Here is a 13536-nt window from a genome sequence, read left to right as displayed (position 1 = left end):
TAGCACTGAAATACCATCCCCTGATCACAGAAAGTCCTTCTTAGCCTACCTCTGGCTTCTCAGATCTCACACCCTGCTCATACGCTCCTGAGCTTATCTCCAGAGTACAGAAGACTAGAAACTTGTTTTTTTATTTTTTAGTGTAACAATGAATTTCTCACTAAACATTTAAGACAAACTTAAAGTAGGGCTTCCTTTAAAAAAAATGGACAAAGGCATGATTACAAATGCACAGAAAATACAAAGTGCTGTAATTAACTACAGAGAAAAGCACAAAGTGGCTCAGCTAGTGTGGATCAGTCTTGCTTTAAAAAAATTAAGGCTAAACAGAAAATTCTCAGTTCTCAGCAGGGAAAACATCAGTTGGGGCAGGGGATGGGGGTGAACGGAGCTGATCTGGACTGGGAACATGGCAGGAGCAAAGGATTAAAGTCCCTAATCAAGACTGGGTGCCCCTATTGCTGCTGTTTCTAAATTTGGGAGCAGACAATTGTGATAAACCCATTGCCCGGCTTATTCCTACATGCTCCAAAAGAAAAAATTTTGAAGTATATATGTAGGGCCAGCCTTAGGAGCTGCAGAGCCCAATGCAAAACATTTTTGTGGAAGGGGGCACGTTCATAAGGCCCCCCTACTCATCAGGATGAGCGACAGTGGCAAAGGACCCGGCAGTGGTGTCATCACCAACTGCTTCAGGGGGAGGTCAATTTCAAGCCAATCAGACCAAGGGGCAGGCGGGAGGGAGGGTTGCCCAGCAGCAACAATCCGCTTGCTGAGCTCTCCTCACAATGCCTCAGCACGGAAGATTCCATTCTGAAGTGTCAGCTACACAGCAAGATATTGGTTGCGGGCACTCCACTCACCCACCCCCCCCAGTGTGAGGTCCCACCAGGCGTGGGACCCAATTTGGCCAAACTGTGCTAAGGCCAGACCTGTACCGGTATTTTGAACTCTGGGTATTGGGGTAACACTGCTCTAGTCTTACTATGCTTCATCCGCTCAGGGTCTTCCTCTTGCACGATGGCATGCCTGCTCGCCTGTTGCTTGGAGCCTCGGCCACCTGATGGCTGTGCAGCTGGGGCAGCCACCTCCACACCGCCTCTGCCTGCCCTGGTTTGGAACTCTTTGCCGCCCTGGTTCATAGCAGCACACTCTCCATTCTCTGGGCGCTGCAGGGCAATGGTCTTCTCCACCTTTGCCTGTTTGGGATGGATGGTGGGGGAAGCTGAACCCTCAGCAGCTCTAGGGCAAAGCACAGAGGGCTGGTTGAAAGTGGAGTTAAGAAAGCAAGGCCTCTTATGTCTGACCACCTCCTGCCATCCCAGTCCATGTGGGAGCTGCCAGCCCTCTTCTCTATCGCAGAACCAGCAGCTGATACCTTTTTTTGCCTCCGCCCTTGCCAGCTGCTTTCTGCATTTTGGTTTCCACTGGGGGGGCAATAGCTGGCAACGGCCTGTCCAGATGGTTCCACAGGCAGTGCTTCTCCAGCTGAGTCTTGGACGTGAAGGTGGCTTCACAGTACGGACAAGGGAAGGTCCGTTTCTCCAAGATGGCACTCTGCAAGAAAGTAGGAAGAGGAAGAAGGGGGTAGCATCAGAGTATAGCCTAGGGTCTGGTGTCCATTTTGAGATGACCTGCACCAGTGGTGTAGCCAGAGGGGGTGGTGGAGCAGTAAGTACTGCAGACACCACGATATGCTGTATAAGTGGCCCATCCCATTCGCCACTAGAGCCATTGTGGACAGTGATGTCAATGTGCAGATGCTGCCACCTCTGCCTGGAATGGCTCCAATGGCAAGTGGGAGGAGGTGCTTACACAGTATGTTTCGATGCCTGCAGTACTCACTGCACTGCCCCCTCTCTGGCTATGCTACTGGCCTGCACTGCTTCAGGTTTCCGGTGGAAGAGACCATCATTTTTTAATATTCCCTCATATATATGTCAATGCCCCACATGCAGAAAGCTGGCACATCTAGAAGACATGTTGTTGCCTAGCTTACTCCTTGCTCTGCAACTGCAAGAGAGTACTCAACCATAGTATTTCCCAGCAGAAGTGATTTAGCCACCCCAGAACTCTATTATGTTACTCCCACATCATTCTGTTCCTCAGTCTTCCAGCTCAATACAGTGCTATAAATACACTAGAAAATGGGGCTGTCACTTGAATATGCTGATTCACCATATAACTTTTTAACTGATTAATCAATTAAACCTGTACAGCAGATCCCCAGTATCCATGGATACAGCATCTGTAGATGTGACTCACTGTGGATGCCAGAAGATACCAGGGCCCCAGGTTAAATACCCTGAAAAAAGGCATGAAAATTGGAGTTTCTACCTCAGCCACCATGATGCATTCTGGGGCAAGGCTGGGAGGAGCAAGAAACCTCTGCACAAAGGTTCCTTGTTGGAAGTGGACGTTTCAGCGTTAAAAAAAAGTTCCTCAGCCTTGGAAATGGTGCAGTTTGGCAGAATGGTTTGGTAGTGGTAGAAACCCAGATTTTTGTGCCTTTTTTCCAGGGCATTTAAACTGGGATCCCAGTATCCACTGATTCTTGTATCCATGGGGGGTCCTGGAACAGAACACCCATAGATACTGAGGTCCCAAATGTACACATTTTCATAGGAACAAAACAATCACTTTGAATGAAGTACAGCATTCTTTCTTTGCTTTTAGATGAGATATGCCAGTGTCACACCAGGCCCTGCTCAGCAGAGGCATTCCTGTCTATGTGAGAGAGAAGGATTGGATGCCTCTTCCTGAAGATGCCTACAACCTGTGTGTCTGTAAATATTGTAAAAATAATTAACCATAAAAACCATTAAAAAAATAAAGTTCTAAAAAAATTGTGGATGAAACATCCACAATTTCTAATGGATTTATTATTATTAAATAAATGTACGTGCTGCTTTTCCATACAGCTCAAAGAGGCACACAAGGATTAAACCAGCAAAGCATTAACACTAGATTAACAAGCACAATATCAGTCCTAATGACACAGGTGCCATAGAGGTGCCATGAAAAATAACATGCACAGTCATTGTTCACTTAGGAAATGCCTGCCTAAACAGAAGAGTTGTGCAGTACAAACTTGCACTGGAACAGGCAAGTCAGTAGGTCTGTGCTGTATCCAGTACAAGTTTCAGGGGCTTAGTGGCTCAGCCCGGGGCAAGAGGAATCACTTCCTCTTACCCCAGGGAGAGCCACTGCAGCCCCAATGGGGCTATTCAGATCCATGCCACCAAAATCAGTGGCACAAATCCAAACAGCCTAGGGCTGGCCTAGGCAGTCTGGGAACAGAGTTAGGATCCAGCACAACTGTCAGATCCTGGCCCCGCCTGCCCGCACCTAGGAACGGCTGCTGCCCGCCCTCCCCACCCTCACCAGACCCCTACGTTGGCCAAGCCCAACCAATGCGAACCCGCCTTCCCTGCGGCCCACGACAGCGCAGGGAGGCCGGCACAAGTCCCTTGCACCAGCCTAACTGCCTCCAGAGTGGCGCGAAAGTGCCGGCCTAAATCCAGGTTAGGATTGCGCCCTTAATCAGGCAGTGGAAGCCTGCCAATGGAGGGGCCATATAGACTTTTCGTGAGAAAGAGTTCCCCAGCCTAAGTGGCATCACCAGAAAGGCCCTGCCCTGTATCATCACCAATCAATCCTTAGAAAGAGGTGAAACATGGAGCAGGAACCTAGCTTTTAAGATCTTAACATTCAGGCAGATTCTGTTGGAGAAGGTGCTTGAAGACATATTGGGCCCAAGTCAGTTGGGGCTTTAAAGGGAACAATCAGCACCTTGGATTGAGCCAGAAAACCAACTGGAGTCAATGCACACTGGAAAATGGAGTCACATGATCCCAACATGATCAGGCTCAGGCTCCCAAAAGCAGCCTGGTCACAGTGTTTTGTACCACCTGCCATTTTCAAATACTTATCAAGGGCAATCCTTTTCAAGAGAGCTAGCTATAACTGACTATACTGTGCAGCCTTACTAAAAATAAGCAGCAAAATGTTATTGCATGATGATCCAAATTCTCTATGCAAACCCCAGAATCCTATAAACTGCTTGGACTTATGGAAACTAAGCATATTTGCATATATTGGCTTGTATATTGAAAGGCTGGTAGTGAATGCATTCAAAAAAGCTTTTTTCATTTTGCATAATTGATTTTTGGTATCTCACAAACCAGCTTAACTCTAATTTGTATTAGATGTAGCATGGATGCTTTCAAGCATATTTCTGCCACCTGAATGACTAGAAACTGGCTTTCTCTTTTGGATATGAACACAGATGCCCAGAATTTCAGCTGCCATACTTGATTAACCTGAATAGGACCACCATAGACACAGAGTATCATGCTTCCTGGTGATATAAACAAGACAAAGCAACAAGTGGGCAACCCTAGTATTTAACAAGGATGGGAACTTGAGTCAGGAGATTCGAGTCCAAGTCGCAAAAACACGTGTTTTTTTGCTGACTCATATACACTTGAGTAATGTGTATCAATGACTCTGAAACTGACTCAAGCTTGAGCCCACTGACTCAGAACTTGGTCCTCACAGATGCAGACTCAAGTCTGTCTGGGTATGCTTGCTTACTTTTTTCACAGTGCAAAAGGCCTCATGGGGCCATCATTCAGACTAGGTGAGCAACAGGGGAGTTCCAGCCAAGAGACAGGGAAGAGTTAATGTTTTTCTTTTGCATCAAGCAGGAGGAAGGGAGGCAGGAGCAGACTCTCTTTTCTGTCCATGAAGGAACCAATGGTCATTGGATGGGTGGTTGATTTTTTTCTTTGAATGAGGGAGGACAGAAGGGGAAGCCCAAAGGGATTCTTGCCTTAGAATTAGCTGTAGAAGCCCAGGGAAGGGAAGGAGGCAAGGAAGCGGGGGGGGGGGAGGTGGTTCATAGCGAGCACACTTTCCAAACGAATGGCTCTGTTGTTATTTGGGAGGAGGAAGCCTTATTGAACAATTGGTGCAAATGGAACTACTTCTGAGTAGAGCTGCAAAGGATTAGGTCATACTGGTAAGCCTCCCATTTACTGCACATGCCTCTCCTCCCTCTTGCCATTTCTGTCCCCGCTCTCACACAGTCTGTCCCACCCCCTCCCACTTTGTTTACAGATGGGAGGGGGACATCAGAGGAGTGGTTAAAGAGAACTGACACACACAAACAGTCCAACAGCAGTTCTGTTTTTTCCTATGAAGCCACGTCTAGCTTTTTAAAGGGAAAGACTCAGGAATTGAGTCTCTTAGAATCTCCAAAACACTCTGGGTGACTTGGAAAGTCCCCCACTCATTTTTGACTCGCCCATCCCTGGAATTTAACCAATTTTCTCCATTTCTTTTCCACTGTCCTTCCTATTCTGACTCTCAAAAAATCAAAGTTACCTGGAGCAAATCAATAAAAATTAACCAAAAATATCAGAAGTACAGAGCAAAAGAAGCAGAACCATACAGCTTGTCAACAGCTTTCCTGATGAAGTTAACTCAGAATTTAATCACTTGCCAAAAAAACACCCAAAAAAAAAACACCTGTCTATGCGGGAAAAACTTTGCCCTCTGCCTTCAGAAAGGATAAACCCAGACTCTCTGGCAGGTTTCCTTGGGGAGGGTGTGTTAAATATTACCAACGTCATTTATTTTTTATTCTTAATAAAACCAAAATACAAGAAAAGCAGCAATTGCACTAAAGTCATAAAGGTGCAATGGACGCATATTTAGTCAGATATACAGAATGAGGGCTGAATCCTATCCAATTTTCCAGGGCCGATGCAATTGTGCCAATGGGGCATGCACTGCATTCTGTGGTGGAGGGACAGTCACAGAGGCAGCCTCAAGGTATGGGAACATTTGTTCCCATACCTTGGGGCTGCATTGCAGCTGCACTGGTGCTAGAAAGTTGGATAGGATTGGACCCTGTCAGCTCAATCCTGAGCTGCCAAGGGTGCGGGGCTGCAGTGGCGCTGAAAATGGCTGCCACCGTATCCTGCGTGCTTCGGGCAGCCTCCAGCAGCTCTTCAGGAGAAGGTGACTTTCGTCCCCTTCCCCCGGGGTAAATGGAGTAGCCCTGCAAAGGGGCTACTTGATCACCCCCAACCAAAAGGTCGGCAGTGAATCAAGAGCCTCCGTGTCAGGCGGTGAGTCCAATGTGGAGGTTCTGGATCTGGTGCAGCGAAGTTCCACTGATCCTGTCTCCCTCCCGTCCTACTCCCTCTCCCTAAGACGCCTCCTCCCTGCCTCCCCCACCTACCTCTCCACTGCTCAGCAGTCCGTGCAACCGCCAAGTGGCGGAGCTCTGGCAGCAGCCCGGTACTAATGCAGTGCTGGTCAGCTGGTCAGCACTGGGCTACCACTGGTGCTCGCTCGGTGGTAGGGTCCATGTGCCTTGCGGCACATTTGCAACAGTGCGCACCAGTGGTAAGCCAGCACACACTGTTCAGGATTGGGCTGCCTGTCACTTGTAATGCTAGAACCCAAGGTGATCTAGGGAAATTAGCAGGTAGGAGAGGCAGGGGAAAATACTTCTTTATGTAATATGTAATTTACTATAAGGAACTCACTGCCACAGGAGTGAGTTGGTAAGATGGTGATGTCTCACTCTCCTTTTCAAGCCATCTAAGTGAATGGCCAAGTTCAAGAGGGGGGAGGACAGGGTTTAGCAACAGATATGAATCTCGATGGTGATATGGAACCTTCAGGTTCAGAGGCAAGATGGCACCCAGTACCAATTGCTGGGGTGCCACAAGGGGAGAGGGCTTTAGCCTTCAGGCCCTGCTTGTGGGCTGTCCATGGTCATCTGGTTGACCAGTGGGTGGGTGCTGGTCTAGGTGGCCTTTTGGCTCTTGTTTCTAAGCCCTGGAAAGGCACCCAAACTCTGGAAGGGTTAAGCAGGGTGAGATAGACATACTGAACATTGAAATAATACAATTGGAAATACGGGTCACCAAAAAGGGAACACAAACCTCTGTCCTCCTTACCCCTTGACAGCGTTGGTAGTGGTATTTCAGGCCATAAATGCTGGGGAATTCCAGCCAACAGCCTGAGTTGGGGCATTTCACTCTGGAATGAGCTTTGAACTCATCTTTCCACTGGTTCATCAGAGGCAGCTGAGGGGGGGAAAAGGAGAGATTCATACATCATGTGGTCCAAAACATCCCACTGACTTTTGCATAGTTGAGAATAACACTCCTGCAGGGAGAGTGGCAGGTGGTTTCCCAGTCCCATCCAACAGCATAGCCGGCAGTGCAGTAAGTGCTCAGTGCAGGTCCCCTGCATTGAGCCAGATTGGCCCAACCTGAGCACCTCCAAAGGCAACTAGAGCTGTGCCTTCAGTCCAAGCCCTCAGAATGCTTTTTAAAGGCATAAAAATGTCACTTCCAATTTTGATGAAAAACCAAAAGTGACTTTTTTTGCATCTAGGAGGCATTCTGAAGTCCACAGAGGCCGCAGGCAGACACGTGTCACCTCTGCGGGTTTCAGAATGGCTCCAGCCACAACTGGATCAAGGCTCCAATTGCATTCAGAGCTCATGTGGGTTCAGAAAACAGTGGATTTCATTAATCGTGGTTTTTGGTATGCGTGGGGGGGGTCTGGGAACAGAACCCTTGTGGATACAGAGGCACCACCTGTATTGTAGGCGCCGAAACACTTCATGTAAACAGACCCTCCCACTCACTGTTGGAACCATTCCAGGCAATGAAGGCAATGTTCAGGAGTGCTCTGTGCTCCTGTGCATTGCCATCATTGCCCGAAATGGCTCTGATGGCAAGTGGGAGGGGCTGCTTACACTGCACATTGCAGTGCCTGCAATACTTACCACCCACACCCCTCTAGCTATGCTATTGCTCCTGCCCTGAGACTAGTTCCAGCCCACAGGGGCTTCGAACCCAGCCTCTTCCTCCTGGGCTGCGACACTTAATGGGGGTTCCTCATTCCCCCGGGAGTCCCAGGCTGTCCTCTTGGTCCTAGTCCTGGGGCCAGGTCAGCATCCCCCCTTCCAGACCTTCCAAGGAATCCCAGCTCATTCTCACTGGTCTCGGCCGCCTACTTACTTCTTCTTCCTTTCTTGTGCCATCTATCCTCCTCCTCACCTCTCTCTGCTGACTTGGCCTGTCCTCATTATCCTTCTTCCATCTCCTCCCCCTCTGGCTAGCCCAGAGCTCCATTTAAACCCCACCCTCTCTCAGCTAGGTTCTATGCATTTATCCCCAAGAGCAGATAGCCACCAATGGTGTCACCAGCTGCCTCCCCCTAGCTCCTCTTTAGGACTCCTTTCCCACCCTCTGACAAGTCAGCGAGCTTTCCCTTTGCTGGGGCAGAGCACTGTCTGGTCCCCAGCTGATTAGCGATGTGACATAAGACCCCCCCCCCTGCTGACTGTCAGAGCCATGCCTTCCTGCTACCAGGTACAGCCAAAGCTTACAGGGTACAATTCAGACAAAGGAGGGTCTGGGGCTCTGAGTGGCACATGGCTGCATGAATCATGCATCACTGTAGCCCCTGAAATGCCTGTTTGAATGGAAAGTCATGATGAGGTGCCACTCACATCTCACAGTAACACAGGGGAAAAAAGGTCAGAAAACCACGGGGGAGAGGAGAAGTGGCCATCTTCTATACGTATCTAGGAGGACAGCACATGGACTAAGTTGCTGGGGAAATGAATGAGGTAAAGCCCCACCATGACATGCCCCTGCAGTTACTAGAACCAGATAAAAAAGACCCTTTTTCCATACAGAAAGGTAGAACTCAGAGTTACCCATGGTTTATAATCAAAAATATTAAATGAAAATTCCAGAAATCAACAATTCATAAATTTCAAATTGTGCACCATTACGAGTCATGTGGTGAAAACTTCCCACCCCATGGCACTTGGCACATGACTCAACTCTCTTTGTTCTCTGTACCTGCTGGCTCATTTTACCTGCATCCAGTTAACTACTACCATTCTCGCTGTGCACATTTGTTGCCGCATTGCTGTTGTGTTGATGTGAAAATAACTCTAATTTTGCTTATTAATGGCTCCAAAGTGCAAAAGTAGTGATGCTGGCAGTTTTTCAAAGCCTTGCATATAGGATTCACTACGATCTGTGGTTCCAGGTATCCACAGTAAGTTTTGGAACTTACCCCCCACGGATACATGGGGGACTACTGTACTAGCCAAGATGAGCTAATGACTGGACTCAAGTATGCAGCACCTTCATGGGATGAAAGCCATTTAGACCATACTGAACTGTTCTCTCTCTCTCCTTCTGTATTACCAGAAAAGTTAACATGCATTAACAATCTTACAGGAATATCCTTCAGGGTATGGCTGTCTGCTTTTGGTCTCCCTTTCTTTTTGCCTTCTGTTTTATCATTGGTCGCATTTCCTGCAAACAGAGAAAAAAAATAGACAATATGCCTTAAATCTACACAACAACACAATACATATGTATCAACCTTGTTAAAGGTCCTGGAAAGACACTGGATGTGCCTTAAAGGCCAGCTGTTATCTTGAGCAGATATGTGAACCAGAGGTCTGCTATGGTGGATGCTTTCAGAATTTTAGAGAAAGTTGATAAATCTTGAAGATCATGACCTGAGGTTTGGCCTACATGGTTATTTATGATATGATAAAATAAATGTGAATGCAAAGTTTAAGAATCATTATATATTGTATATTGGCAACCTTCAGTCTCGAAAGACTATGGTATCGCGCTCTGAAAGGTTCATAAGAATCATTATATAAGACATGCATTATGGAGGATATGGAATAAATATAAAAATAGGTTTTATACAAAGATACCATTTTGGACTTCCCCACATGAAGCATTGTATGGTAGGGGACTACAGCAGAGAGAAAATTGGATGTTAAATACAAATTTATTAACTTTTACACAAGGGGAGTATAAAAGGAAATCAAGAGAGGAGTTATAAGAAGGTTTTAATTGTCAATGGTTTTTATATGTACAGTTGGTGAAGAGATGGAAACTAGATAAAAGCTCATGCTGTTCTGAACAGGGAAAGACAATATTGGAAACACATTTAGGGTGCAGTCCTAACCCCTTATGTCAGTACTTTCCAGCACTAGCATAGTGGTGCCAATGGGACATGTGCTGCTTCCTGCAGTTGGGTGTCATTCATGGAGGCCTCCTCAAAGTAAGAGAATGTTTGATCCCTTGCCTCAGAGCTCCACTGCCCTTATGTCAGTACTGGAAAGTACTGATGTAAGAGGTTAGGATTCCTCCCTTCTGTACTGAAGATGGAAGGATTATTGCTAAAATGTATAAGTTGTTGCTGAAATACAAGTCAGAGGAGGAACAAGTGAAAGACTGTATGATTCAATGGGCAAAAAAATGTGGGTAATGTCATCCCAGTGGAACAATGGGAGAAATTAAGGATTAAATGAATGAAATTTACACTGAATATGAATCTTAAGCCATTTCTGCCTAACATTGCATACACGCAACAGGGATCAAATGTGTACTCCTGTGGGCTGGGCAGAAATGAGTTAAAGAGGATTTTTATAAAATGATGTACAGGTGGTATATGACTCTGTATAGATTAGCAAAAATATATTATAATATGCCAAATAGATGCTGGAAATGTAAAGAAAAGAAGGTTCTTATATGTGGTGAACCTGTGGCAAGGTGAAAAAATATTGGATACAGATCCATATGCAGATACAATTAATTTTAAAAGTGAATATACAGATGAAACTAGAAGCCTCTTTGTTAAGTTTGATAGATGGTTATGTTGAAAAAAACCACTTTTTTTCTTTAGTGGTTCAAGCTAATCTGTTGGGATGTTAAAAGAATGTGACTTTCAAACCTCAGACTATCTATCAGATTGACTGAGGCAGTTGCCAGATTACAGATTTCTTTACAGCACTTTTGTGACCGCTAGTACTGGTGCAGCATGCACTATGCTGATGCAGATGCCATCTCGGATTGTGCCCTTACAGCACAATCCAAATGCCTGCCTGAGTCCGTGCAGCTGTCCCTGCATCAGCTCAGAGTCTCACAAATGTTTGTAAAGCACCAAGAGCAGAACCAGACAGGTAGGCTCGCATCAGGCAGCGAGGGGCATGGGGAGGATGGTGGGGAGAATGCATTCTTGAGTGGGGGAGAGTGGAACGGGAGTCTGGGAGGGGGTAGGATTGATGTATCCTAACTCCCTTCTCAGGCTACCTGAAGTTACACCAGCTTTACAAGCTGAGTCTTGGCATCTGCAAGGGTACCGTTCCCAGAACTTCCACAGATGCCAAAAATCACATTAATAAAATCCATTTAAAAATGAATGTCCCTTTGCGCAGTGGTTTAAAAATAGCCCCACTTACCATTGTAATGTAGGAGAGCAGCAGCAGGCAATCAATCAATCAGTCATTCGCCAAGTGCTGAGAATGGCTTCACACTGAGGCAGCAGGGCGCAGGGAAATAATGCCAAGAGAACGCAAAGCAAAAGCAATAATCACTTCTGCTTTGCATTCTTTCATGTGATCCGGAGGAAGAGAGGGGTCACTTGCCTCAGAGTGAACTGAAACTAAACTGTTCTAAGTGCCTGGAGAGAGATTGATCCTAATGATCCCAAGCATAGAATTGGCCTTCTTCACTGTCGACCCAATGTGCGGCGGCAGTGAAGAAGGCCAATTCTATGCTTGGGATCATTAGGAAGGGTATTGAGAACAAAACGGCTAGTATTATAATGCCGTTGTACAAATCTATGGTAAGGCCACACCTGGAGTATTGTGTCCAGTTCTGGTCGCCGCATCTCAAAAAAGACATAGTGGAAATGGAAAAGGTGCAAAAGAGCGACTAAGATGATTACGGGGCTGGGGCACCTTCCTTATGAGGAAAGGCTACGGCGTTTGGGCCTCTTCAGCCTAGAAAAGAGACGCTTGAGGGGGGACATGATTGAGACATACAAATTATGCAGGGAATGGACAGAGTGGATAGGGAGATGCTCTTTACACTCTCACATAATACCAGAACCAGGGGACATCCACTAAAATTGAGTGTTGGGCGGGTTAGGATAGACAAAAGAAAATATTTCTTTACTCAGCATGTGGTCGGTCTGTGGAACTCCTTGCCACAGGATGTGGTGCTGGCGTCTAGCCTAGACGCCTTTAAAAGGGGATTGGACAAGTTTCTGGAGGAAAAATCCATTATGGGGTACAAGCCATGATGTGTATGCGCAACCTCCTGATTTTAGAAATGGGTTAAGTCAGAATGCCAGATGTAGGGGAGGGCACCAGGATGAGGTCTCTTGTTATCTGGTGTGCACCCTGGGGCATTTGGTGGGCCGCTGTGAGATACAGGAAGCTGGACTAGATGGGCCTATGGCCTGATCCAGTGGGGCTGTTCTTATGTTCTTAAACTACAATTCCCAGGAGGCCTTGCAGGTCTCTTGTTATCTGGTGTGCTCCCTGGGGCATTTGGTGGGCCGCTGTGAGATACAGGAAGCTGGACTAGATGGGCCTATGGCCTGATCCAGTGGGGCTGTTCTTATGTTCTTATGATTGATTGGCTGCCTGCTACAGCTCTCCCACATTACAGAGGTAAGCGAGGCTATTGCTAAAGGACATTTTTCCTTTAATTTGAAGGGCCTTTCTCACTGAGATAAAACCACAGGTGAAAAAACTACAGATAATTAGATTATACCTGTATATCTCTTTCAAGTTGCCTGGGAGCAAAAATGAATCCCGACTACCCTAGCCAACTTCCTCTGTCCCACTAAAATTTGCCTCAGTTGCAGGAGTGCTCTGCCTGCGCATTGCCATGGCTGCTCCTACGGCGAATGGGAGGAGCCATTCCTCCACTTACATGGCATGTTGCCACGCCTGCAGTACTTACTATGCTGGCATCCTTGTAGCTACACCACAGAGTCTTTAATGCCTTCAAAACATCTCAGTGGAGGATAAAGTTTGTTTATATTCATTGAGCTTCTTGTTCTGTTCTCAAACATTCCATTCCATGCTGTCTAGCCCAGTGGCATAGCTAGACGGGGTGCACAGAACTAAGTTTAGCAGGGAGCTTCACCGCTGCATGTGTGGCCTCTCCCCTCTCCTTCGGAACCATTCTGGAAAGTGGGAGCAAAATGGAGGCGTTCTGTGGTCTAGCCCTTCTCTGAGCTCCCCATTTGTGCCTGTGACATTTCTCTTGAATTAAAAGTAGCCCCCTCTACTCCCGCTAGAAAAAATGTTGCATCCTTACCAAACCTTTGTTGCTCATACATTGGGTTGATCTTTAACTCAGCCTTGTGGCCATCTTTGTCTGCGCTATGCTTGCTGGATCCTGCAACCTTCTTCCCACCTCGGTAGGAATATGAATCTGCCATGGCTGAAAGCAAAGGGGAGAAAAAAGCATATGATGAAATAAAAGTGACTGCTCAAGTAGAGAGCAAGACTGCTTGCACTTTCCAGGTGGAGAAAAATCAGTACAAACAGGGTTACACATCAACATGAGCCATGAGACAAGCCCAGATCTGTCTGTTCAAAGGACTGGAGGTTCTGTCCTCCCAGACATGAAAGCTGAAAGATCGGAAATCGTACTAATTGGC

The 13536-nt window shown here is 46.7% G+C and overlaps 1 protein-coding gene across 4 annotated transcripts in view; it reads right to left on the bottom strand.

Annotated features, from left to right (window-relative positions):
- The window catches only part of ZNF512B (zinc finger protein 512B), a 38655-nt gene extending 25341 nt beyond the window's left edge, over positions 1 to 13314 (bottom strand). For 2 of the 4 annotated variants that reach the window (XM_066625007.1, XM_066625010.1), the window contains exons 1-5: positions 13191 to 13314; positions 9289 to 9368; positions 6963 to 7106; positions 1379 to 1557; positions 986 to 1242 (exon numbers count right to left, since the gene is read on the bottom strand). In XM_066625007.1, the coding sequence (XP_066481104.1) occupies positions 986 to 1242; positions 1379 to 1557; positions 6963 to 7106; positions 9289 to 9368; positions 13191 to 13314 (784 nt within the window). The remainder of the gene's footprint in view (positions 1 to 985; positions 1243 to 1378; positions 1558 to 6962; positions 7107 to 9288; positions 9369 to 13190) is intronic. The other 2 variants (XM_066625008.1, XM_066625009.1) reach the window with 2 other exon arrangements.
- Positions 13315 to 13536: the final 222 nt, after the last annotated feature.

This window comes from Tiliqua scincoides, chromosome 4 (genome assembly GCF_035046505.1).
Source record: "Tiliqua scincoides isolate rTilSci1 chromosome 4, rTilSci1.hap2, whole genome shotgun sequence".
NCBI lineage: Eukaryota > Metazoa > Chordata > Lepidosauria > Squamata > Scincidae > Tiliqua > Tiliqua scincoides.
Note: the sequence above shows the minus strand (reverse complement) of the source record. Positions and strands in the feature narration are given on the sequence as shown.